At 49.4% G+C, this 27,982-nt stretch overlaps 1 protein-coding gene across 1 annotated transcript in view; it reads left to right on the top strand.

The window, feature by feature from the left end:
* The window catches only part of CDH13 (cadherin 13), an 853,721-nt gene that overhangs the window by 667,518 nt on the left and 158,221 nt on the right, over positions 1 to 27,982 (top strand). Inside the window, exon 8 of the mRNA XM_058674822.1 lies at positions 9,787 to 9,965. Coding sequence (XP_058530805.1) covers positions 9,787 to 9,965 — 179 coding nt within the window. The remainder of the gene's footprint in view (positions 1 to 9,786; positions 9,966 to 27,982) is intronic.

Genomic DNA, 27,982 nt, shown 5'->3' with positions numbered 1-27,982 from the left:
TGTTCTGGAACTGTCTCTAGAAGGAGCATCTTTGTAGCTATGGTTATGTGCAGGGCCTCAAAAGGGGAAAGTTATTCCACTTATCCAGATGGGTATCACAAGGACCCTTAGGCAGAACACAGAAACCCAGGAGGAGAGGGCACAGGTGACAGCAAGAGAGGTACAGCCATGGAGACAGGAAAGGACGGCAAAGAACCCTCCTTTGAATCTTCTATGGATGTGGCCCTGCCAGCACCTTGAAATGGGACAGGTAGCCTCCATAAAATCAGAGAGCACTCGGTCTGTGGAAGCCAGAGCATGGTGAGCTATGAGCACTGGAACACGAGTACTTGAGTGGACAGAAACCTGGTCCTACTTACACTGCACACAGCGAACCAGCAGAGAGTCACTTGATTGAATGTTGCACAGGTTTCTGCCTCTCTCTTTCTCCTTTTCCTGCCCCCGCCCCCCCGTATTCCCCTGTTGCTCCTAGGGAAACAGTACTACCTGCAAATCACCACCCACGGAATAGTCAGCCAACTCCCTTCCTCCCTTCCTCCTCCCACTCCCACAGCCAGGCTGTGTAGCATGCATGAGCAGGTGCAAAGACCTACATAGCACATGGTGCCTTTCCTGTGCTGAGGTGGACCTTTTGGACAGCAGTAATCTTCCAGGCCATGTCTGGACCAGTTGTGTGCAAAGAGGTCACATTCAGCAGACACAGTGTTCAAGGATGTGGAAGCTAGTGTTTGCCATGGTGGGTACCCAAGGCTTTTCAGCTTGGTGCTTTTTCAACTTGACTTAACATACAAAGCCTTCGGGCTTGGCAGTGTGGCCTGGTGGCTAAGGTCCTCGCCTTGATCCCATATGGCCGCTGGTTCTAATCCCGGCGGCTCCACTTCCTCTCTATCTCTCCTCCTCTCAGTATATCTGACTTTGTAATAAAAATAAAATAAATCTTAACAAAAAAAGAATACTCAAAAATAAATTGAATTTAAAAAAAAAACATACAAAGCCTTCAACTCCCCAACTCTGGGAACCCTTTACTAGCAGTAGGAGGCTCTGGAGACAACGGTGCTGTTTTCCACACAGCGAATACCTCTTTGTGCTCAGTAAATGGGCAAGTTCTCTCAACATGAGTACAGAGTGGTCAAACAAACTTTGTTGGATGGTATGTGTCTGAGTTATTCCCTGAGCTGCATATTCCCACCTTTGAGGAGGAACTGTGGCCTCTAGACCTGCACTTCACAGTGGAGATGAGCGGATCCTAAGACACAGAAGTGACCATCCAGTTGCACGTGGCATGGTACGCCAGGGGGCAGCCACACTCACCCTTTACTAGGGTGTGAGCCCAGATGGCCCGGAGTGCTCCTTCTTGGATCTCACTCCCAGCATGTCTCATTTCAGATTTGTGTGACCCTGCTAGAACTCCTTCATCAAGTTTTATTCTTCATAAAAGATCCATTTCCCTGGCCTCATAAAGTGACTCCTTCTAATTCAGTGTTATTTTATAAATACTTTCATTGCTAGCATCAATCACAGGCAACCAACCTCCCAGCCATTAAACAACAGCTTGCAACATTGCCATGCTACCCAATATGTATTTACTTATCAAGTTGGAGAACACATGTTTGCAAAATCATCAGTGTTGTAGCTGGTACTAATAATTTGCTGGCGCTTTCTACCCATTGAGCATGCCATATTTCAACACCATGACTCTTACATGTCCTATTATTGCAGCCATGGCCAGATCCTGAGCCCTAACCCGTGACCCCTCCCCTTTCCTTTCAGTGCTAATGCCTGTAACTTCAGAAGGGTCATTTACCTCACCAATGTAGTTCTAGAGTCTTTGACCCTGTGTCCCATGGACAAGTCAGGGATACGGGCCCTGTACACCCCTCCAAGATGCCCCCAGCAAGCTCCAGTGCATCAGGGCAGAGCTGATTTGATTCCAAAACAACCAGTGTTTGACTCCTGCACTAGTTGTTGTCTTCTCACCTGGTAGTGGCAGAACCGTGTGAGCAGCCAAGTGTGGAGAGAGCAAGTGTAAGTGTGGGGCCACTGCGATGAAAGGAAGGACACTGCACTGCTGCCTGGCTGGCAGAATGTAGGTCTCATGGTCAAGGTGTTCACCAGCCACTCAGGGTCTCAATGTCCCTCCTGGAGTCTGCAGGCCTCTCACAGATCCGGCTGCTGGATTTAAGGATGGAGTCAATCCTGCTACATAATTTGCAGGTTGCAATGCAAACTTAAAGCACCAAGTTCCTTGTTCACCCATGATTAAGAAGGTCAAGATGATGCCAAACCGAGTACTGAACGCAACCCAAGGCCCTGCTCTGGCTCTGGACCCCGGATCTGGTAGACCACAAGCAATAGTGCTAGTCATTTCAGACAGAGCACTGGGTGATTTCATGCCTAGCTCTGCAGCTCTCTGCCCTCCTGCAAAAACCTTGTGCTGTAGAAAGTGACTCCCTGTAAGAATGCGGGTCCGTAAGTCACCAGTTGGACAGGAGCAGCCCTTCAAAGCTAACTCCAAAGTGGGGGAAATTCGAGTGTGAAATTGACAGTATGTGCTAAGCCATACATTTCAGGGTTGATTTGTTGGTCATTCTAGCCTAGCCTGGGATAGCCTCTGTGTTTGCTGCTTCTTTTTAGCCCTGAAATACAAGTAGATGACAGATGTGGTAGATACGTCATTCACAGTTAACCTAGGAGTTCAGGAATGTTTAGCGAGAGCCATGTGTTCATTATTTACCTGCTTCTTACTCCACCTTGCTCATCACCTTAGGATGTGATAGGACAAAGTGAATAAAACAATTCATTCTTTTTAAAGTCATTGATTTGTGCATTCATGCCTTCAGTGAGTTTCACCAAATTCCTGTACTGTACAAAGCATTACGCTTGCGCCTTGGAGATGCCCCTGGCTGCAGCGCGGCGAGCAGCCTCCCTGTTCGCTAGTCACCAGATGCCAGCATCACACTCCCTATTCCAGGTGTGACAGCTGAAAATGTCTCCGGGCGTTTCCGTAAGCCCTCCTGGAGGAGGTAAAACCAACCACACATTGAAGCCACTCTCCTTAGGAGGACTGGAGTTGCCTGTTAAGAATCTTGAAAATTGGTTAAATTAGCAAACAGATAATATGCATATGGTGTCCCTTTGTTGTCCATATGGTATTATGGGAAGATATTTCCATAATTGAGAATCATAGCAGCTCTGTGCTAATCCAATCTAAGGATTTCTTATTAGCTTGGACTTAGGGATGGTGCTGCCACTTGAAGTCCCTTGTTTGAAGTGTTTTAGGCAAAATCAGTTACTTCAACATAGAGTATCCTGTATTTTTAAAAGAACAAGCTGCATAAAAGGAGTGGTAGATTAAAAAAAAGTGGGGCTTTAATAGATCTGAGAAAGACATTAAAATTCTGGATGAAACGAAGAATCGGGGGCAGTAAGGTAAATCATGACAGGAGGAGCTTCACTCTTGATCACGTGCTGCCTGGCGTCTCCAGACGGGCTACCGTCTCACTGCCTGGCCCGCTGAAGCAGAAGCACACAGTAGCTCACCAGAGAAGTAGGCAGCGGCGCGCTGAGGATTGAGCTGGGCAGCCGAGAGGCTGGACGCACCACAAGGCACTCCCATCACCACCACCTCTCTACCAGCATAAAAATAAACAAGCTTTGAACACAGATGGGAGACAACCGTTGCTCGACATGTCATCACTTCTTACCTATTTGCCTGTCGATTTGTACTTAAAAACCCAGCCAGCTCCAGGGACGCCGCGCAGACCTGAGCAGAGAGATCTGTTGCCCTTCCAATCAAGCCCCTAGTAATGACAGCCACACAGACACTCAGAGCCATTCTTAAATGAGGTTAGCGACCGCCTTGAAAGTTAAGGTGTTCTTGTCGTTAAGATCAGAACTTTGTTCCTCTCTCTTGACACTCACTTGACTCAGGCCTGCATCAGAAAGCATGTTTTCTGGACGACTCTAAATCAGGGTTGTTCCAGGAAAAAAATAATAATGATGAAGTCTGCTAGGCAATTGAAATGCTCACCGTCACCATGCTGCAGTGTCTGAGCGACCGCGTCACTGGCAGCCCGAAGGACCAACATTTGGGAAGTACATTCCATTTTCTCTCTTCCATTTTTATCCCCGGCACTTGTTCCTTCTTTTTAGGGTCCACCCCCTGAAGCTGCCGTGTTGTTTGGCTCTCTGAAATGGACAACTCCCAGGTTTTTATCCTGTGATGTGTTCTAGCTTTTAAGGGAAGACACTTGAATCCATAGATGAAAGCTCCTTGTCTTTCTCTGCCTGTTTCTCTCTCTGTCTCTCTCCTTCTCACGTTCCCTGTTTTTCAAGTAAATGAAGCTAAATTAATTAAAATGTTTAAAAAGATCCTATGATTTTATAAAGAACCATTGCCAAACATGATCCTGCACCACTCATGGCTAGGGGCCCGGAAAAGAATGGTGAGGTGGAGTGGGGACAAGGGAGAGGCCTCCCTATCCCTGAGCCTGATTGCAAGCCGAGCCTCACTGTCAGAGCTGTGCTCTGCCCGTGAAGGGTGGGTCTGTGCAGTAGCTGCAGAGAAGCAGAACTTCAAACCCCAGATCTCAAGGCCAAGACAGGAGGCAGCGTCTTTCCTTTAATCAGAGAACCACAGTGAGGAGGAAGGGGTCATGCAACTGAGACGAAACAACCGTTCTCGTTAATCAGGTTGTCAGCATGACAGCCACGTCCTTCGACAGAGAAGATGACGCAGCCCAGCGTGAGACTTGCAACAAACAACCTGTAATTCTCTCATCCCGCCTTGGACGGGCCGCGCTAGTCCATCGGCTCTGGGAGCGACAGGGTGATGATCCTTTATTCTGACACTCGGGATATTGTGACGGGGAGAAGACAGAAATGGATCGTGTGGACAACCCAACGTGTGTCTGTCATGTAATTATCCTTTCCCTGCCACCAAGAGCATGCAATAAGAGCAGCACAGATGGGAAGCCATCCTGGCCAGCAGAAATTAGCCAGTGTTTCTCAGGATGCAAGCTGTGGATTTGGCGAAGAAGATGCTCCTGGCAGCACCCATGAGTGGTGGGGACAGCTGCAGGAGTGCCTTCCCGCGGACTGTCAGCACAGGGCTTGTACTTGGTGCAGAACCTCTGAGTCCAATCCCAGCAAGGACCTTCAGGGGGCTCCAAAAAGCTCAGGGGTGGTGATGGAGCATCCAGAGTGCCCACACATCTTGGCCAGGGGCCTCTCTCCCCTGCAGACCAGGTATTGACAGCCCGTGGTCAGCGTGGCATGAGGCAGATCCCCTATGAATCACAAGAACACAATCCAGCTCCAAGAACAGAGGGAGAGTAAATGCTATGGTCAGATACCGAGCTTAGGAAGAGAGCCAGAGCCCGTCCGTGTTCCCCAAGGACCACACGCCTTCAAAGGAGAAGGTCCCGAGGATGTCCAGGGCTGGGCAATGCAGGCGAGGTGCTCTCTTGGGAACTGACCTGCGCATTTGCTTAGTAAGGGCACTGGGAAGTCTTCCAAGGGTGTGTGCTGTGGATCTGGCTGGAGTCAGTCTCAGAGGTGATCCTTGCCCAGGAAACCATCTGGGTGCTGCTCTCTGATGGGATTAGCACAGGCCTGGCAGAGTAAGTGTGCCCTCCTGAGAGCAGGTTGCTCTAAAGTGAGCCCACCCCAGACACTTGGCCCCTTCTGCACTAGGCCTGTCCTCTCCCATTTCTCACTGTGACACAGCCAAGGGGTTTAACCAGTGCCAAGGCAATGCCAACACCATGCTCTGGATCTTCAGAACCACAAACTCAACAAGCCTTTCTTCCTTACCTAGGGTACATCCTCAGCACAGCAGCACAGAGTGGCAGAGGGCAGGATGGGGAAGCCAGCGTCAGCGTGTGCGTTCCCCTACTGACCCACGGGTCCGAGTTCCTAGGATCCGGTGCAGGAAGTGCTGGCTTAGGAGAGCTACCCAGTCTTTGAAAAGGTGACGGAAAAGCACACCTCAGCCCTTGGGGAAGGACTGGCAAGACCTCAGCAGGTGCTTGGCTTGGCAAATGACCTGGGGTTCATGACAGAGCCTTGATCATAAAGGGAGCCTGGGCATGCTACGGAGAAGCAGTGTGGACCACAGGGTGTGTGCCTGAGTGCATGCACGAGCGGATGCCAGCATAAAAATTCTCATGGTAACAACTCCACTCTGCATAGAGACCACTGGCAAGATGGACGGGAAAGGGAGGCAGGGCCCTCAGAGGCCGTGGGTGTCAGATTCCAAGTACCGTGGATGACTTAATTCTTCTATCTGAGGCTGTTGCCTGCATCAATGTGACAGGCTCAGTACCCAGGACAGCGTTTAATAACACTCACATACCCGGGCCTGGCGCTGTACCCGGGTCTTCAGATGCGTAGTCAGCCCTCACACCGACCAAAGTGGAAGGGGAAACGTTCTCACGTTGCAGAAGGGGAAAGGGAGGCTCAGGTAGCTTGTCCGAGATCACACAGTTAAAAACCACTGGAACCCCAAGCTTGCAGTGCCCCGCGTGCTTTCTTCAATGATTCCAACTCATGTACAGGATACCTTGGAGGCAGAATTCATTCCAGAGTGGATGCCATTATGAATTCATGTCTGGGTTAAGACAAAGGCAAGGCTTGAGACCAAGTTCACTTGTTCCCGAACAATTCATTAAAAGAAGCAGCATTTTCTTTGTAACCTTGGGAATATTCCAGGATAGCCTTTTATTATATTACCTCATCAAACCTGTAAAAATAATAAAGACATTCTCAGTAAATTTCTTGGTAGAAACCAAAGACTCATCAACCTGAGAGGTCTTTTTTTTTCTCCCAGCATAATCATTTTAATGCATATGTCAGCTGCAAGTCATGATGACTTCATTTCTGTACTTGTTCCTGTTCCTTATGACTTCAATTAAAGGCAGATTAAGTAGGGCACCGATTCAATCAATCAAGCATTCATTAGACACTAACTGAGTGCAAAGCCCTGGGTCAAGTGTGCTTAACCTGAGACCATTTGGTGTGGAATTGATGGGGCCTGGACCTCCTGCTGTGCCTTTGGCTGCAAGGAGCTCATTCAGCACACGGCTGGGTGAGCTCACAGGCCCAAGTCTGACTTCATTTCTGACAGAGATCCTCAAGTGGGCATGTTCTCTCGGTTAGGAGGGCAAACATGTGTCACATTTCACATCCACTCCAGTGTGCTGGGACTGGCTGCCAGGCACTCTGATTCCAAAGTAGGGCTGATGGGGGGCCAGCGCAATAGCCCAGCAGCTAAAGTCCTTGCCTTGCATGTGCCAGGATCCCATATGGGCACTGGTGCTAATGCAGTGGCCCCACTTCCCATCCAGCTTCCTGCTTGTGGCCTGGGAAGGCAGTCAAGGACAGCCCAAAGCCTTGGGATCCTGCACCCACATGGGAGAGGAGACCCGGATGAAGCTCCTGGCTCCTGGCTTTGGATTGGCTCAGCTCTGGCCGTTTTGACCACCTGGGGAGTGAATCAACAGACAGACATCTCCCTCTCTATCCCTTCTCCTCTCCGTGTATCTGTCCAATAAAAATAAAATAAATCTTTAAAAAGAAAAGGTAGGACTGATGGGCAACAGGACCACATTGTCCCGTTTTTTTTTTTTTTCTCCCAAGGCGTGAGGGAGGGTAAAGGGGATGGGTGACCCTGGATGGTCTGTCCTTGCATTGGTTCTTGGAGCTTACCCTATAATCATCTCAAGGACAAAGAAACAAGGCAGATAGAAAACGCCTGTTGAAGCATCTAGCTGATTGGAAACATGGATGAAGTTAACTGAGGCTGCTTAACACGCTGATCCAGGCTTGTTTACCAGATCAATGAGGCCTAGTGACTGATCATTGGATTCCAATTGTGGGAAAAAAATAAGCTGTCTCTGATGAGTGCAGCAGCACTAGTGTGTGAGGGAAAGGAGTCCTAGGGTGGCGGGAGGCAGGGGCGGGGGGAGCTTGGCGCATTCTCAGTTTCTTGTCAGAGTCACTATTTCCTGTATGTGAATTCTCCTGCCGGCCATCTCCTGCCTTCCTCTGTCACCTCTTAGGTCACTGTAACAATTGAAAAATTGTGGCTGAGCAGGTCACCTTGAGTCACAGATGGTGTCCATATGATTATCAAAACCAGCAGGTGAATTTGCCTGCGTGAGTTCTAGACCGTACTCCCATCAGTACTTAGCATTTTAAAAGCTCCCCTTGTTTAGCTAAAAGACAGGGAAAGACCAGAAGAATCTTCCATGCAGTGGTTCACCCCTCAAAAGCAAACAATAGCTAGGAGGCAGGATCTCTTTCTGGGTCTGCCATGTGGGTGACAGAAACCCAGGTGTCTGGGCTGTCATCTGACGCCTCCCAGTGCATTCGCAGGAAGCTGGGTCACAGATGGAGGCGAGACTCAAACACTGGCACACCCAGAGGATGAGCTACAGGAATCCCAAGCAGGAGGCTAACGTGCTACATCACAGCAGCCACCCTGTACTTGTAATTGTGTTATTTCTAAATTCTGCTTTAATGACAAAAGCTAGACATTCTCCTGAGGAAATTAAGCTATTTACAGATTAGGCTGTCATTGTCCCTGCTGGCCATCCTTACTGTAATGCCTCATTCCTTCCCCAGAGTTATCCAGATTGACCTGTCCTTAGACACCTTCCTCTGTGGACTTACCTGCACAATACGTGCATAAGCGACTGTGATTTTCCATGTGTGAGCAGGTTATAAAGGCAGTATTCTGGGAATGCTCTCATCCCACCTGGTCCTGACATTTTGAGCATAGAATGTTCACTATAAGAACGCATGAAACCTTTTTAATTTACATTTTGGCAAGGGTGGGGATAGCATGATGTTAGCGACTCCCCTGTTGTTGGAAGTTAAGTTGCTTCCAGAGTTTCCATAATGGCTGATAATCCTGCCCAGAACTTCCTTGCACAAACCCCTGGTAGATGGATACAAGTGTTTCTCAACAGTGGACGTCTGATTGTCCTCTCAAATGGCTGTCCTGGTTCCCTTTCATGTGGACTGTGTGTGAGCAGGACCTGTCATAGGACAGCAATGTCTGTCCTTGGCCTGAGCCTGGAACCCCCAGGCTAGTTACTGAGTTAGGTGCTATGTGTGTGCTTGCTGCTTTGAGAGAGCCGGGCAGTTCTGTCCATACCTGAAGTGTGGCTGCCTCCTGCTAGGTGCTCAGCTGGCATTCCTACCCCTTCCTTTCACCCGAGGACCTCCTTCCGTAAGGCCCCCTTTTGACCCTGCTCATCACCCCTCACCTCTTCCCTGTCCACACTCAGAACCCTTCCCAGACCCAGGCCAGGGGAGGCAGCACCATGGGGGGTGCAGTGTCCTCTCTGCCCTGCATGCGCTTCGTGGTGTTTTTCCCCTTCCTTTGCTACCTGCACCACCTGCCTGAGTACCACAGCAGGTCCCTTTTCACACGTGCGTTTCCCCAGGCCCGCTGCATCAGAGTGTGAACCCTGACGGCCAGCATCACCCTGGAGCCGTGGCTCCCATGGGCGGAGCACTGGTGCACGCACAGCCCAGCAGCAGAGGGAAAATGAAGCTGTCAGCGTGCCGAGCAGCAGCGGCTTCCTGGCATTTCATGTGAAGGAGCGGGAGGGAAGCCGGCAGAAACGCTGAGACAGCACAGCTCACTAGGGCAGGGCTCGCTTTGCTGACTTTGGGAAGCGATTGGCAGCAGACACCATGGCCACTGCCAGAGGGGAGGGGTCCTGGCCATGAATGTCCCCTTGGTAACAGTCTCCCACCCTCCTTTTGCCTCCATAGGGACCACAGTGATGCGAATGACAGCCTTCGACGCAGACGACCCAGCCACCGACAACGCCCTGCTGCGATACCACATCCGCCAGCAGACGCCTGACAAGCCATCCCCCAACATGTTCTACATCGACCCCGAGAAGGGAGACATTGTCACCGTGGTGTCGCCTGCACTGCTGGACCGAGAGGTGAGCTGCAAGGAACGCGTGTTCTTTCTCAGGTGATAGAGCGAGGCTTTCATGCAGAGGACAGTGTGGGAGCCAAGGGCGTTGATGTTGGGAAGGTGGAGAAGACATGTTCATCCCGGCGGGGTGTGGGGATCCCTGGGCAACGAGCTATTCCATGAGCCATCCCACCGCAGCCCCCCTCCCCCTTCGCACTTGCCCAGGGCTCTCTGTGAACTCAGACTCATCTTCCAGGTCACGGGTCACACAACAGCTACCCCAGACAAAATCAGTCCACATGCCAGCTCTTGTTTTGGGCCAGCTGTATGAACTGGCACCTGCCTTCGTAGAACAGGCCACATGGCACCGACAGGTGCACCAAACCCGTATGCCAAGACATGGGTATCAACCCAGTGTAATCAGTACAGCACAGTTAGTTACCAATCAAAATATTTAGCTTTCATGTTTCTAAAGAGAAAAATAGTACCATTTCTGGATTTTCTGCAAAATCAGAGATTCTGCCAACTGTGTGCCCAGTTTCCATATGTGTGTAACCAGGTGCGGGAAACGGGTCAGTCAGCTGAAGCTGGGTGGCTGCTGTCCCCCTTGGGTGGAGCACATGTGCCCCTTGTCTGGCTTCTGCCTGGCTGTCCCTCCCTGGCATCGCCTTTCCTGTTTGGGGTCCGTCTCATAGTCTACCATCAGCGTCCAGATGGAAGACTCTCCTGGGGCCCTTAGCACAGCACTGCCTCAACTGGCTGGAGACGCTTGCCCACCCATAATCCCTGCACCCCATTCTCAAAGTCCCTGTTCCTGGCTTCGGGCACCTTAGAGTTGCCCAAGACCTTCTGCTGCACGGGAGGCGTTGTGCTTCCCAAACACTTCCTGTGCGTTTCCCTGTGTTAGAGATGAGAGCAATCCACGGCTAGGCTGTCCCCTCTCCTTTCTCTGCTGTGTCTTCTGATGAGATTCTGGGTCAGACCAGCCTCCCACAAGAAGCTGCCTGAGCTTCACGCCCCACGCCACCCGCATCCTGTTTGTCCCCAGACTCCACTTACCTTGATCTGTTGGATGACATTTGCCACATGCACTGATGTGTTCATGTGTGCCCTGGAGAAGATCCTGTGCTAAGGCTGTCCACCCTCTGCCGGGATGTCCTGTCCGTCCAGCAATCGCTTGTTCCATATGGTTATTTAAATGTGATTTGCATTAATTGAGGCTTGCTGTAGGCATTAGCATACTGGTCGCATTCAGGTGCTCAGCAGTCACATGTGACCAACAGCTGCTGTCTGGGGCTGTTGCAGATTTACAACACTGCCATCATTCTAGAAAATTCTCTTGATCTTGCCGCCCAAAGCTGTCAGTTGCCTGAGAATAGAGACTGATCTTGTATACATACATGTCCCCACTGCCTCACATGGGCTGAAGACTCCAGAGAAACCCACTTACGTGTTTGGTCGGCATAGAAGAAGAAACCCAAGAGCAGATTTTACACTTGAATGGCACGAAACGATAGGTGGAGATGGAAGTCATTGAGATAAAGAAAAAGAAGTTGGAATTGGAACTGTGCTTGTCACTCAGAAAATACAGGTTTTTCTAATTCAGAAAACAGGGGACTAGGAAAAATATTGGGCCTTTTGTCTTATTTTTTGTCCCCCCCCCCATGACTGCCCTATGGCCTTCATCTCTGAGGACAAGTCATGAGACTTCCCAGTATAACCTCCATTCACACCCACATATATGCCCACACCCACATATGTATGCCCACACCCACACATGTATGCCCACACCCACACATGTATGCACACACCTTTATCACACTCACCGCCCGGACACACATGCATGGAGACACATAGCAGTGTCTCCTACAGCAGTACATTTTTCCAATGCATTTTTCAAGTTTTTCTCACAGAGGAAAGATACGCTACTATGATTTCTCCATCACAGCCTCACTTTGTTCTGAAAGAAAATATTTTCTAAGTCTCTGCGAACTAGAGTGATAATATAGCCTATCGATCTGCTTTTATAACTTTATCTTGGGGACAACTAGGTTTCCTACTCATGATCTTCTCATCTGGGCTTTTGCTAAGTTGCAATAGATGCATAATTGTGAAGCTTTTCCCAGTCACAGTACATAAACAAACTCCAAAAAGAGATAAATGCAATTTAACCTAAATTGGAAAATCAGTGAAAATGAAGAGTGTCACTTTTCCAAGGGTTTCCAGGGTTTCAGTGCTAACTCAGGCGACACAGGTGCCGTCTGTGGAATGGACCCGTTCCATGCTCCAGGGAGCCTTGGCTCCTGCCTGGCCCTGCACAGAGCTGCCCTTTGGCATGTATAGAGAGGGATCAGACGGGACTCCCAAGTGGTCATGGTGCTGTCTGTGGCTTGCGATATTTTTGTCTCATGGGGACCCAGCACCCTTCCTGGGACCCTTGTGCCTGTGGCGGTTTCCTGCAATGGGATCATAAAATTATTTTCCCCTGAGTTCTAAAAAAAGGCAGTGTGCTGGTCCCCTTGGTAGATGGGGTGAGCCAGTGGACCTGCGCCTGTACTTAAGCACTGGGGAAATGGGAGGAAACGGGCTGTCTATCCTAGTCTGAGACACTGTTTTATTCTTTTCTTTTGTTGTACTTAGCCGCCTGTTTCCAGCATCTCTATCTACATTTCTAAGCTATGTCTGGCTGTGCTACAAATACAGTCAGATAAAGGTCTCTAGTGTTTGATAAATGGTTTATTTAGTTGATCATCTTGGCCTTGAGACAGAAATTCATCAGCAGAACTCTGCCAACATTTCTGAACACAGCCACAATTTGCAACTGCTCAGAGTAGCTAATGGCCAGGGTTTTTTTTTTTTTTTCCCAAATGGAAAGAGCTTCCAAAAACCCTTAAAAAGCTATCTTAACATTCCCATTGTGAAATTATCGTTCATCTTCCTAAGGAGTTGGAGCCAAGCACTTCCTTTCTTTGAATTTGCCTTTACCTTACTGTGTATTGTCTCCAGGATCATCTGAAGAAGGTGAGAGCCCGCCTGTAAAATTGTACTTACAATTAAAGACATTAGAGCCATGAATGCCATTTATTTTCTTTTTTCAGCCGATGAAAGATTTTCTGAAACTTTGTAACACTCTAGTTTCGGGTCAAGTGTGAACACTGAGAATTTTCTTCTTTCTTCCCTTGTTTAAGTGTCACATCAGGACTTTTTTTTATACTTGTGTGCATTTATTTGCTCTGAGCGATTCAGGAATCCTTGAATGTGTCTAAGAAGAGAAGTGAGAATTGTTAGGGCTGTGTAGCTGGAAGGCAAGAGAGAACAGTGTGCTTGGGCAAAATGGTGCATGGCCAGCATTTCGTGTGGGGTGCACAGACGAAATGTGTAAAGGTGATGATGTCAAGTCAGAATGCTTGGAAAAATAGTGCTAAGGGGTAGCTTCTTGCCGTGCCTTGAATGGAAGGTAAGAGGAGCAGTCACGCTTCAGGAAAACAGATATTTTTAGGCCCTTCTGATCCACTGCTAATACTTTTCTCATTATCATCATGTTTAAAACATTGGCACTAATTACACACAATTCAGTGATGCTGTCAGAAAGAATTCTTTGTCTTTGTTTGCTTGGGTGGTGCCAGAAATATTTATATAATAGGAGCTTCTCATCTCTGCAAGCTATTTATTCATAAATATTTTGTTGGGATGATTTTCTCTGTTTTTTTTTTTGGTTTTTTTTTTTAGTCCTTGCTGCTGAGAAAATTGAGGGGAGGGGGAACATAGCTGTAAATAGATCATCTAATTATTTTTTAAATAACACATGATCCTTGAAAATGAAACACAGATGGTGACTCACCCTGTACAAATTGCACTTGTTCTGTTGTGTCAGCAAAGAAGACAGAAAGGGATGCTCTCAAGGCAAGATTCCGTGCCCTGGCATCTAAAACTCAGATGCAAGAATAGGGTCTTCCTGCAGATGATGAGGGCTGGAGAGAATAAGGGGCTCTCCCACTGTGTTCCCTACTTCTCTACTATAGATAAGTCTGGAGGATGGCCTGGATGAGTCTCAGGAACCCAACCCTGGCCACATCCTCTGTGCTCTCAGATTGGGCCCATGGGTCTACTCAAGTGGGGCTGGGTGTATTCCCCGGGAAGATGTTGACTTGACAGCAACCTGGTCTGAGAGGCTGGCCGAGGACATGCTCCATCAAAATGCTGATTCATCAGAGTTTAGGGGGAAAGCATTCAGCCATGAAAGCCTCAGTTTCCCCATCTGTTTTGATGAGGACAACCCAGTCCCTATCTCCAAGCTGACTTGAAGTAAGATGTGGACTGGTAACTAACCCATAAGCACTCCATAAGTTTTAGTTGAGATTAGATATGTTCATGGCTGACAGTGAGGCTGAAGTAGCAGAAAGAGCAGAAACTTCTTTCTTCCACACAAAGTGCATCTATACTTGAACCACCCAGCAGATAAGTTGGTGAACCATCCAACAAAACACCAAGGTAGTCCATCTCCCAAACTTTAGCAAGAGCTATCTGGAGACAAGAACTGAATACCGCCAAGTGTCTGCTGAATATCTGGGGCAGTGTGGATGCAGAGAGCAAAGGTCCAGCTGTGCTGGGAGAGAGGAGTACAGGTGTGTGACAACACACCCAGGCACGCAGTTTGGCCTGCACCCTGCAGGATGTGCTGAAGGCAGCGGTGAAGCCAGTGCAGGAAGGGCAGTGTGGGGAAGCAGTGGCCCTGACAAAGGCATGGGGCACGCTTGCACTGCTCTGAAACGGGTGGGATGTGGGGCTGGCACCAGTGATGCCAGCCAAGGGTGGGGATTTGGAACAGGATTGCCAAGGGCTTCCAGTGCCATGCTAAGAGCTACCGCTGTACCTAACGTAAATGGGGCCACCAGCAATCACCAGAACTTAAACGTAAGTGTGCCCGGCGCAGCTGCAGCCGAGTTCTGACTCAGAGGGGAGCATTGTGGTGCATACACCAAGCCCCAAGGATCTCCAGTCTGTATAGGGAAGAGATGGGGTCCCCATCAGAGTCTGAAGTTTGTAACCTGTTGAAGGGGTTAACAGACAGCCCACTGCCTTTCCTCTGTCCCTGTGTGGAGTAACCCTTAGATGAGCAGTGGTTCCCTAGCACGTGTGGAATCAAGAGACCCTTAGCTTTGTCATCAAGAGGGATTCATCTTTCAGGGATTTGGCATGTGTCCAATTCTCTAAGATTTCTCTTTCTTTTTGATTTTTACTTAGTGGAATTTTAAAATGCAGAGTGACAGTGAATTTAGAGTACTTCCATTTTTTTGTGGTTATTTTAAATTTCTCTCTTATTTGAAGTACCCTAGAAAACAGAAGAACTTTTAAAAAAATATTTATTTACCTATTTATTTATTTTATTTTTAAAATTTAATTTTAGTAATTTGTTTATTGAAAAGGCAGATATACAGAAAGAAAGGAGAGACAGAGAGAAAGATCTTCCACCCCTGGTTCACTCCCCAAATGGCTGCAATGGCCAGAGCTGAGCTGATTGGAAGCCAGGAGCTGGGAGCCTGGAGCTGGGAGCCTGGAACCTGAAACCCGGAGCCACGAGCTTGTTTCAGGTCTCCCGTGCAGGTTCATGGTCCCAAGGCTTTGGGCCATACTCCACTGCTTTCCCAAGCCGCAAGCAGGGAACTGGATGGAAAATGGAGCAGTTGGGACAGGAACTGGCACCCATATGGGATCCCGGCAACCTGACAGGCAAGAAGTTAGCCACTAGGCTAAATTTAGCCAGGCCCCGAAACTGAGTAACTTTTGGGGGGAAAAAAACTGTTCTCTTCAAAAAGCTGTTTATTTCCTTTTATCAACTCAAAGCTATACTTAGCATGTTAACGCAGGTTTTGCCTCATGGATAGATTTTTCCAAGTCCTGTCCTGAAATAACATTATTTTAAACACTGTTGCTTCAGTGATCAGAAAAGTCCCCTCCCATTGAGGAAGAATTCCTGGTTTAGTTCCAGCCTCAAGCTGGCAACAATGACCGGGAGAAAGCTTCAATCCTGCTGCATTGAAGAGGATCAGCACAGGAGGCAAGGTGCTGTAGCGTGGCGTCCAGTGAGGACCAGGTTGTGCCTTCAGCTGTGCTTTGCCCCCACGTAGGGCAACTCGGGAAAGGTGACCAGGAGCCACAGCATCTGGAGGAAGGCCAAGTGGCAGCAGAGCATGTCCGCCGTCTGCATGCCCTCATGCTGAAGGGTGTCTCACCGGCCCTACCTGTCCTCAGGCTCAGCACAGCATCTCTGCGTTCTCAAAGTTATGAACGTAGTCGGGTACTTGGCTTAGTTGGGTACCTAAGATGCCATGTTCAACAGGGAGAGGTACCTCAGGTTACAATGGTTACCTGGAGATGAGAGCTGGCCAGAACCCTTCCGGAGACAGCCAGGAAGTCTTTTGATCCGTGCGTGTTAGCAGGCAACATTGAGATTCTTTGTAGGTATTTTGGTTGTGAATGTGACCATCGCGCTTGTAAAACATCGTTTTTAGCTCGTGAGCCATCGTGAAATAGGCAGCAGGCTGAATTTGGCCTCAGGGCCAGAGCTGGCTGACCTTGACCTCTTAGGTCATGTGTCAAAATAACCGAATAGTGCCAGCTTCACACGCTCATTGTTATATGGCTTCATGGGTCTGTATCTCAAGTCTGCTCTTACAAGGTTAAATCCTGCTTTCTAATCGTCCTCTTGAAATGTGATTATGGGGACAGCAGGCAGGTCAGGGACTAGGTGTCTAAGTTGTGCTTTTTTCTGGCTGCACATTCCAGCTCCCCTGGAATTAGGAAACAGATAACCTCAGACGTGGGCATCAAGTTCTTCACTCACAATTCTGTTACAGTAATTTCATCACCTAATTCAGCATACACATAGTGAAAAAGAGAGTGCTGTCTAGACACGGACGAAATGCTGGGTTTCTCTGTCAAAGCCCCGAGAGCAGGCAGACCGGGTGTGAGGGACCCGCAGGTGGGTCCAGAGTAGAGGCTTTTCCTTGCAGAGTCTTAAACCCAGATAGAGCTGTCTACACCAGCACGAGCTGCCGTGAGGACCTCCAGAGGACAGAGGAGCCTACCCTTATTCCAAGGAATCCACAGGAGTCTTTAAGGGAAAACAGAGTTTTACAATAACCTAAGGACAAAAAGAAACATCTTGGAACGGGCGTGGGGCATTTCCCTGAATTCTGTCCGAGCCCTCAGTGCCCTTTCTGACACATGCTGAACCTGAAGTGGCAGCAGGACGGTAAAGACGCTGAGATGCCGTTTTTGAGCACCTGCCGCATGTCACCGAGTGCCGGTCATGGTAGTAACTGCTTCATGTTTAATGGCATCGCGAGGTCCGTAAGGTGCCCAGGTTGTACAGATGGAGACTTAGACAGGTGGGCCCTGTATCAGCCCAGATCCACAGCCTGTGCGTTTTTTTCCTACTCTGTGAATTGGTGTCGTGACATGACTTATTTGCAAGGCATTTTGAGCCTTCTTTCCAACACAGGAGTGCAGAACTTAGTGACAACTTGATGCAACTCTGGTTGCGTCTGGCATTGAGCTGGGTGCCCACTCCGTGTGGGCCACCACCTCGTTACAGATGGGTGAGCCTGGGTGACCCCTGCAGGTCTCTTACAGGAAGGCTGTCCACTGCCATGGGACAGAAATGCAAGCCAGCACAACTCACATGTTGGGTATTTTGGCAGAAACAATAAAATGTCTCTAATGTCCTTTGACCCAGCAATCTCACATAATCAAATCTGTGTGCAAAGATAAAACAGCCAGGGCTTTGCTGGGTCTGTGTGCCAAGAATCAAATTGAATTTCCAAATATTGGGGACTTGGTCAATAAATTGTGTTTTGGTCCTACTTTGAATCATATTACATCATGTTAGTGATGTGAGAGAATAATTAATGATATGGAAAAATGTTCCCAATATATTGACAAGTGGTCTGCAAACTGCCATGTGAACTCTGATTACTTTTGCTTATATTTATCATCCTAGTTTAGGTTTACAAGGATCAGTATGATGTGTTCAGGAGTATTCATGTTGGGAGTGCAGGCAATCTTGTTTTTCCTGGGGTTGGGTGTCTGACTCAACAGCCTTCAGGTCCGGGTAGCCTGAGTTTGGATTTTGGCTCTGTTACTCACCAGCTTTGTGAAGGTGGGAATGTTATCAGCCTGAGTAACCAGTTGCCAAGGTCAGGATTTGCATGTGACTAGGTACTCCTCTCCCACTGCCGTACGCAGTGCCCTATGGTTGTAACTGTGCCTCTGCAAGGTGGGACTCACACTGATGGCCCCTCCCAATGATGGAGCCGGTGAGTGCAAACACACGCTTGGCAGTGCCATGGACAGCCACTCGATGCGCCTGTACCTGTGTCTGTTTTCTACTTTGGATGTAGCGGCCCCATGTTACTTGTGTAGTGAAAGTAGAGTTCTACTAATCATTTTTATAAAGATTTCTTTTTATTGGAAAGTCAGATATACAGAAAGAAGGAGAGACAAGAAGATCTTCCATCTGCTGGGTCACTCCCCAAGCGGCTACAATGACCAGAGCTGCACTGATCTGAAGCCAGGAGCCTCTTTCGGGCCCCCTAACTGGGTACAGGGTCCCAAGGCTTTGGGCTGTCCTTGGCTGCCTTCCCAGCTCACAAGCAGGGAGCTGGATGGGATGCGGGGCTGCCGAGGTTAGAACTGGTGCACATATGGGATCCCAGTGTGTGAAAGAAGAGGACTTTAACCACGAGGCTACCGCACAGGGCCCGACCCATTAATCATTTGAAAAATGAGTTGTATCAGTATCCTGAGGCAGGGGCCTCAAGGTTAGGAACAAGTCTTGTAAGGAGGGATGCAGGACTGACAGCTGTACCACCTTTGAGTCCAGACACTGGTTTACACCTGAGTCAGGCTGATCTCAGACCGCTAGGTGGCCTTGCCAGTACTGGCATGCGCACAAGCAAAGCATCCCAGATGTCCGGAAAGGATCCTGAAGACTGTGCCAAGGTACATCTTGTCAAAACATACCCCCAAAGTCCTAAGCATTCTCGTCCCTTTGAGTGGCATGGCCACGCCGTGGCGTTCCCCAGCCAAGAGTGCTTGTTGCACGGCCAGTCGCTTGCCTTTCCTTTCACAAATTCCAGCAGGCAGCTTAACAGACATCTTCCAGTTGTGTGTCGCAGCAATGTTCTTTTTTTTTTTTCTTTTTTTTGACCTTTGCAAAGAACAGCTGTAGAAATGACTGTTGAAGTTCAACAAATGACATCTCTATTTATGGTCCTCCAAAGTGGGAACAAAATGAAATTCCTTTAGATCTTTTCTCTCTTTTGTCTTCTGAAAGGCTTATTGTTTTTTTCTCCTCAGTGGCAGACGCCCAGGGTCCTAAACTCTAGATTTTTCTTTCCCTGGGCTCTGGCTCACTGGGACAGGCAGGAACACAGAGGATTCCCATCCTGGCCTCTCCCTGGAGTTACAGAATCCACGCGTGCGAGTGAATCAGTACAGCATCCACCTTGAATTGTCACCTCAAGAGCTCTGCCAGCCCATCCTGGATCCCCTCAGAGACATGGAGCATTGCCTTGCCGCCTGTGCTCCAAGGGCTGCCGTGTCTCCATGGCCCATACACCCGGCCTCCCACATGCTGAAGAGCCAGAGGCTGAACTTGGCCGCTTGCCCCTGTGCTCCCCACTCTTGCTGGCTGCTAGAGGCAAGCCTGAGCCGTCTCGAGGAAAAGCATCTTGGCAGAGAGCTGAGGGATGGCCACCATGATTTATCAAACTCATCCCCGGAGTTGCTGTGTTCTTTGCTCTGAGGTGTCCCGCATGCTCAGGAAGCTTAACCAGTTCCCCTCCAGTTTCCCATCAGAAAGCCCAGGAGGTGCAGAGGCCCAGCATGCAGGCCCAGGGTAGTCACTGATTCAGAAAGAAACTGAGGCTGCAAAGCTGGAAGCTCCTCTCTTCCAAGGGCCTTCTGTGCATGAAGCAGTTTGGAGGGTTTTCCGGAACCCAGAACACAGCAGATTTCCCGCTGAAGATGGATTAATGCCCCTAAGGGGACTCAGTGGATCCTCTGTCCCTCACCCTGGATGGGCCGAGATAACAAGTAGGTTTTCCTGACAGCTTCTTTTGGCATGAGGGTGGGAGGCGAGCCAGATGCTTATAACTTGCATTCTGGACTCTAGTAAGATAAGGCCCTTCCAGATACTGCCCAGAAAGCACGTGGGAGACCTGGAGGAGACTCCTGGTTCCTGGCTTCAGGTCGGTTCAGCTCTGGCTATTACAGCAACTTGGGGAGTGAAACGATGGATGAAAGATCTTTCTCTCTGCCTCTCCTTCTCTCTGTAAATCTGTCTTTCCAATAAAAATAAATTAATCTTAAAGAAAGAGGGAGGGGGGGCCTGGCGGCGTGGCCTAGCGGCTAAAGTCCTCGCCTTGAACGCCCCGGGATCCCATATGGGCGCCGGTTCTAATCCCGGCAGCTCCACTTCCCATCCAGCTCCCTGCTTGTGGCCTGGGAAAGCAGTTGAGGATGGCCCAATGCATTGGGACCCAGCACCCGCGTGGGAGACCCGGAAGAGGTTCCAGGTTCCCGGCATCGGACTGGCGCTCACCGGCCCGTTGTGGCTCACTTGGGGAGTGAATCATTGGACGGAAGATCTTCCTCTCTGTCTCTCCTCCTCTCTGTATATCTGACTGTAATAAAATGAATAAATCTTTAAAAAAAAAAAGAAAGAAAGAAAGAAAGAGGGAGGGGGAAGTCACTCTCCTTGGAGGCCTTGACCTCTGGACCCAGGTCTCAAGCCACGTGGCTCTGAGCAGAGGCTACCAAAGCCCCTCAGGATCCCCTCAAAGGCATGGAGCCACTTGTGTCTGTGTGGGATGCCAGGCCCTAGGGCAGGGAAAGAACTCACTGTTCATGAACCCAGTTCTAATATGCACACCGACGACTCCTGAATCCAGGTCCAGCATACGAAATAGAAAAGCAACAGGTGTCTGAACCCATTGTCTAACCTGCTGCTGGTCCTAAACTCTTTCTGAATGATTTCTGCCACTATTCTCCTGACTCATCTGACATTTCAATGAAAATGTCACTTCCCATTCTCCCGAAGATGATGGGCTTCTTATTCGGCATGCTGTGTTAGCCAGTCTCCGGGTTCACTGAGCTGGCCCTGCCTCCTGCTGCATGCGCTCTCACATAGCACCGACACACACAGACACAGTCAGTAGGGTTGGCTTGTGTAACCCTTAGGACATAGAACAAGTGATATACGATAAATTCCAAGGCTAGGGTTACTTTCTTGCAGTGAGCAAAGCCATACCCCATGCTGTGAGATGCTCAGATGGTCTTCCCAGAAACCTGTGTGGGGATAGACCCCAGCCACCTGCCGGGACCGACTCGCCTGCAGTGGGAGTTAGCTCTTGGAAACTGTCCCCCCACCTCAGTCAACAAAGACAGCCTCTGATCTCACCTGCACTCCCACTCTGACTCGAGAGCCCTGGACCCAGGGCTGAGCACCTCTCAGCCTCTAAGCCTCATCTACTGTTTGCTGTGATAAACACTGGCAGTCCCTCGAAAGCACCGTGCGTGGGGTGGTTCCTGACGCAGCCACAGGAAGCACGTGGAAGCCCATCTGCACGTGCTCTCTCCTTGGCTGAAGTGAAGTGAAGTCCACATGTCACCACCTCCCTTGCAGGCCTCCCAGCCTTCTGCAGGCAAATCCGCCCCTCCCGCTCCTTCTCCCACCCATGCTGGCTGCCGTATCACGGAAGGCAGTGCTTCGCTCCCACCTCTGTCTGTTCACCAGGGCTCCTTGAGAAAGTTGGCACTACTTGCCTCCTTCAAAGCACTCGGGCTCAGAGACTCGCTGAGTAAGGGAGGAGTAGGTGTAAGAACCTGGGGAAATTCGAGCCAAATCCATTTGGAACCAGTGATACTTTCAAAGAACATTTGACTAGAAAGACCCAATCCTTTAAAAGGGTTTAGAGGCAGCATTAAGGAGTGCACAGTCTTAATCCCATTCTTAACAGGAATATAATGATCATTAGTCACTTCTTTTGGAAGGGAATTAGAGAATCCAGGGAACATTTCCAAAGGCAATTGGTATGCTTAACTGAACTCCTTTGCTAATATCTAATGTCCTTCTGCCTGGGGGCACAGCTCCCTGAATTGCCCCATCTTGTCTAAAGACACAGGCTCAGACATCCTTGTTTTTAAATAAAATTTGGCCACCAAGAATCTTATTACTTAATTTAAAAATAATGTTTTGCTTGGCAAGGCATTCAGTAAGTACATTTCGTAAATGTAGAGTCTACCACGTCAGGTCTGCATTCTCCTCTTATCAGGGCTCTGCAGGGAAGCAGCCAGCACAGAGAGAGGGCAAGTAGGGGTGAGTTGGGACACCGCCCTCACTGCCCCATGCCTGAGCAGTGTGGACTGCAGCGCCACCCTCTGGCGCAGCTTGGATGACACAGTGGTGCCTCCGGGAAGTCCACTGAGGTCCTCCAGAACTCACCGCCCACATCGGGCTGTGTGCTTCCTCCAGCCCGCGGCCATCTGCCGGGCAGTCCCTGCTCCACCTGCCCAGACAGTGAGTGCTCCGGGAGCAGGCCTCAGCCCCTGAGAGACAGGACCGGTAGATCAAGGTTCCTTCCTTACGCTTTGGGCAGAACCACTTGGAGTCGTGGTTGGTCCAGCCTCCCAGATGACCCAGTGGGTCTGGCTGCTCAGTCACATGCTCAATCTATTGGCTGTTTCCTGTTTCGCTTCTTATTTCACCTGTTGCCTCGTGTTTGCTTTTTGGAATCATCTCTTGGATAGTCTCTAGGCACCTGAATCTGTGTCCCAGGATCTACTTCTGAAAGAATAACAAGAGGACAAAGCAGAGTGTTCATGGGCTCCCACCTTCCTTCCCATCCTCAAAACCTAAGATGTCACTTGTCGGGGCGCAAGTGCCACACAGGGCTGAGGTGTGAAGCCCCTACCCCTCTGTTGAGTGTCATACCAACCACTCTCTGGTGGGTACATGAGGTGCAGAGCCTGAATGAAAGCGTGCATATGCCATCCTAACTCAGTGTGCACATGAAGGTGTCTGTCCGGCTAAGTGCAGGAAAGGTCTGTGCAACTTGTGCCTGTTACATAGCCCTCTGTCCCCCATCCTTTTCCATGCCCCATCTGAAGCCAAGACACAGAGTCCTCCAGTAGACCCCATCTTCTCCACCCTTCTGTACCTGCACATGATGAGGGCCCCACTTCCCCTGACCTGGAGCTACGAAGGTGTGTGTGTGTCGATGGCCACCCTGATGGTGTTTACATAGCATAGGAGAAACTCTCCAGCAAAGCAACTGGTGGGATCACAATGATGCCGGGACCAGAGAAGCCCCTGTGTCTCAGAGGGCTGCAGAAGAAGCTGGCCGTGGCAGGACCTGAACTGAGGACTGTGGGCTATAACCTGCAGACCAAGACAAGCTTAAAGAGCAGATAGTAGAGGGTCCTTGGACATTGTAGCCGCTGCTTTAGCTCTTCAGCGTTGTTGCTGTAGCACAAATGCAGTCACAGACATTGTCTGTGAGCAAGTGAGCTCAAGTTCCACCAAACTTTATTTAGGAAAGCAGCAGGTGGGCCAGGTTTGACCTGTGGCTCGTGCTTGGCTCATTGCTGATGTAGAGAGAGAGAGAGAGGCTTTCTGGGATGGAAAAGAAGACGACATGTGGAGGTAGAGAGGAGGGAGTCAGGAGGAGGGAAGCAAGCTTGGTGCACCCAATGTCCTTCAGTGGTGATCGCACTAAGAACAGGCACGAACGTGTGTCAGAGCCTGGCTGTGAGCTAGGCGTAGGGCTGCATGTGGTGCAGGATTCTTGTGTGATTCTTTGTCAGAGTTTGGGGACCTTGTATTCTTCGTGGCACACAAGAGGAACCTAAGGCAGCCTGAGTAGGTCCTGTGCTGCAGGCCACCTAGAACCCTACACACAGAGGACTAGGAGTCTGAGAGAGCTGGTCAACTCCCTCAGGTCTGTCGTCCACCCGTGTTTGTGGGTCTTTCTAAACCAGTGTTTTGTCTTTGGTTTACAAATCAGATTTGATTTCCTGGCCCAGCTCAGTATCTCTGAGTGGCTGGCTGGGATGTCACTGATGGGTTTCTCCTGGAGCTATTTTATGAGAAATAAAAGAAAAAGAGGGAGATATTTAAATTCCTCAGAGAGATTGGCTTCGAACAAATAAAACACATTTTTTATTCATGTTAGGAGCGATAGTTGGGTGGGTATGATGTTTTGCTCTCCGAGATGAAGCAAACAGCACAGATCTTAGAATATGGAATATGAATTTAGATGACATTTTGAGACAACTGATAAACACACTATCCCACAACTGGACTTTGCCTGTGAAAATTATTTTTGCTGCCCTAAAATGATATGGTACGGTTTGAAATTAGAGATAAGTAGACTAAATCTAATGGAATATTAAAAACATACAACATAGCATTGAGAGAATCATTTTTGCAAAAGTTTCCATTTTAAAAAATGCTACCAGGAAATTGGAGGTATCTGGACAGCTAACAGTAGCCCTTGAAATAAAGAACTGTTGCAAAGAAAATGACTACAATTGTTGTGAAATCCTGCCTGGATGTCATCCATGGACAGGAGGAGACTGGCAGAAGGGACTTTTCTTGGAGGGGTTGACCTCAGTGTGGGAACAGGCTGCTTCTCCTGGCCTTCCCTCGATAGCCATCACCCTCCTCCCCCAGGTAGCGTGTGCTCTCCCACCCACCTGTGTAGACGGCTCGTTTGAAGAAGAGAGAGAGAGAGAGAGGGAGTGTGTGTGTGTGTGTGTGTGTGTGTGTATCTTGAGGAAGAAATGCAGAGAACTTCAGTCAGAACAACTACTTCAATGTAGTAAAGAACTTTCAGAGAAGCAACAATAATAATAATGTCACTGTTTCCTGGGATCCAGAATCTCACACAAAATGCCCCTCAACACTGTGGCCACTGAGAGAACAAGACTATCAGCTTTCACTGTGCCCACTAAGTAGGTTTCAAAACACAACTTATACCACTGCTGCTGTCTTCTTCTTATCAAAGAAAGGAATGTTTGTACACATTCACTCACTCAGACACACACACGTTCACACACACACACACACACACACACACGCATATACTAGCTCATACACGTCCACAAAGAAACAAGCAGGTCATAAACTCAGTGAGCAAAAGTTTAGCAAATTTAACCTATATGAACAATTCATTACGCTTGTCTTGGTGAAAAGCAGTAAACATCTTGATGTAGAGAAATGTCACAAAAGTTAACAAAAGCCACTACAACGTGATGACTTCACAGTGGTTAAAGAGACCCAATGAAGAACACATCTAAACATGAAAATGGGAAGAGTGAAGGCAGGTTACTGAAAATGCTGGCAACTGAATGTGTAATAAATAATGAGCCCAACACCAGCCATTGCTAAGGACCCATTCGAGAGTCCACCAGCTCTGAGCTTGGGGACCTGAGCTGGTGGAGGGCAAGCACCCAACCCATGGACTCCTGCTGGGCCAGTGAGTGGTTCTGCTACATGACCAGCTCTCTGCGTTGGCTGGTAGCTCTGGGAAGGTATTTTTGAAAAGAAAATGCTTAACAAGAAGGTTCACTCCGCACAGACATTCCTGGGGATGTTGGGATAGAGTGGGTGCTCTCCAGTGGTGCGCCAGAGACAGCCCATCTTGGAGAAGCGAATTCGCTAAGCTCCCCAACTCTCCTGGCTCAGAACGTCGGGGAGTGGAGCCTCACAGTCTGTGCCCCTGACAAACCTGTGGATGACGCCAGTTCACGCTCAAAGTGAGACCCTCTGATCAATCCCCATGAGCTCCGTAATCCTGATCCTGAACAATCAGCTAAAGCCTACAAACATTTCACGGATTGGGCAAAGACAAAGCAGAAAAGGAAAGCTCAACTGCCTTTGGGATGAATCTCATTAAATCCAAGGATTATGCTGGTAAAACAATCCAGGAATTATCTTTGAGCCTCTAATGCCTACAAGTGCCACGAGGAAGCAGCACCTCAAAGTCAGTCAAGTGAATGTCTTGTCTTGCCAAGCTCCAAAGCACTAAGCCAAGCTCGAAGGTCAGGGCTGCTTGTAACCCAGAGCATAAGACCTTAAACCCAGAACCCTGCACACATGCCCACATGATGCCAGGTGGGCAGGCTGGCACCAGAAGACTGGGATGCCCATAGTCTCTCCAAGGCCCTGCGGCATGCTCCCACTGATGGTGTCCATGTGTCTGGAAGCTTTCTCCAAAACATACAGACTTCTTTGTCAATCAGAGACAAATGCTGCCACAATCAGGTTCCAAATGTCTTTTCTGCCAGCCACTCTCCAGCTATCCAACAGCTGCTGAAGACATAACCCAAAATTGTGTGCAATAGCCAGCAGAAAATCAAAGAATACTTTGTGTTATTTTTGGCCAGAAGTAGCTCCAGTTGTCCAAAACGTCTGTCTTTGCAAGTTAAAAGTTTGTCGCCAGAAGCTGCAAGTGTTGAACGGAAAGAGTTAATACGCTGTAGAGAATCCAGTCTGGAGTTAGGGCCAATTGCTAGCCCATCGGCCATTCATTGTGCATTTCCTGTGTGGCATTGTTACTTTCTGTGCTGAGCTGAAGAGTATCCCTACCCCCCCCATTTTCTCTCTCCCCAGAATCTGAGCGTATGCCCTTGCTGGAGCAGCAGATGTTTGTAGATTTCTTAGGAGGAGGTCACCCTGAAGCAGGATGGGCCCCATGTCCCATGTGACTAAAGAGCAACCCGGGCGCACACACACAAAGAGCGACCCGGGCACACACACACTCACGCATACGCACACACAGGGCACAGGAGAGAATGCCAAGCAAAGACAGAGGCTGGAATTAGAAAAAGGTGTCTACTTACGAAGCACGTGAGGGAGTGACAGCTGACGCAGCCGCGGGACAGACGCCCACTGGAGCCCGCCCAAGAAACAAGCCCTGCAGCTCTTGGTTTGGGACTTTGACCTCCAAAAGCCAAGTGTCTCATACCGAGTCCCCCTGTGTAAAGCACTTCACCTTCCTATGGAGTTGCAGCTGTGGGGGCTGCACGGCCAGCCTGGGGAGGCTTGGAGCCTCAGGCACCCCCAGTGACAGGGACCTGCGCTGCACCAGGGTCCTCAAGGCGTGTGGGTGGGCTCAGATGGTGGCCTCAGGTTTCTGAACTCCGTTTATCCTCCTATAGGAGTGAGAGCCCAGGGCCTGAGGGCCCTGCCTGAGCCAGGTAGCTAGATCAACTTCCTTTTACAGGATCTTGTAACTGACACTGCACCTCCTTGATTAGCATTCTGGAAGCTTTGAAAGCCCCACCACACAATTCAATTCCTATTGAAGCTCCCCCCTCCCTCCATAGTCACTGCAAAATTACTGTTGCTTTATGGACTCAGGAAGAGTTAACGAGGTAAATTGACAGGCCAGCTTTTCCTTTGTGTTCAGTCAGGGGTGTGTGTGTGTGTGTGTGTGTGTGTGTGTGTGTGTGTTCAGTCCGGGGTGTGTGTGTTCAGTCGGGGGTGTGTGTGTGTGTGTGTGTGTGTGTGTGTGTGTTCAGTCCGGGGTGTGTGTGTTCAGTCCGGGGTGTGTGTGTTCAGTCGGGGGTGTGTGTGTGTGTGAGTGTGTGTGTGTGTGTGTGAGTGTGTGTGTTCAGTCAGGGGTGTGTGAGTGTGTGTGTGTGTGTGTGTGTGTTCAGTCGGGGGTGTGTGTGTTCAGTCAGGGGTGTGTGTGTGTGTGTGTGTGTGTGTGTGTGTTCAGTCCGGGGTGTGTGTGTTCAGTCCGGGGTGTGTGTGTTCAGTCGGGGGGTGTGTGTTCAGTCAGGGGTATGTGTGTGTGTGTGTGTGTGTGTGTGTTCAGTCCGGGGTGTGTGTGTTCAGTCCGGGGTGTGTGTGTTCAGTCGGGGGTGTGTGTGTGTGTGTGTGTGTGCTCAGTCTGCTCCGTGACGTGACAGGGGGCTCTGCAATCAGCAGAGAAGCTCCACACCATGTCGCAGTTCCCATGGTTCTTTAGG

The sequence above is a fragment of the Ochotona princeps genome, chromosome 16 (assembly GCF_030435755.1).
Source record: "Ochotona princeps isolate mOchPri1 chromosome 16, mOchPri1.hap1, whole genome shotgun sequence".
NCBI lineage: Eukaryota > Metazoa > Chordata > Mammalia > Lagomorpha > Ochotonidae > Ochotona > Ochotona princeps.
The sequence above is the reverse complement of the archived record's forward strand: the minus strand, read 5'-3'. Positions and strand labels throughout refer to the sequence as shown.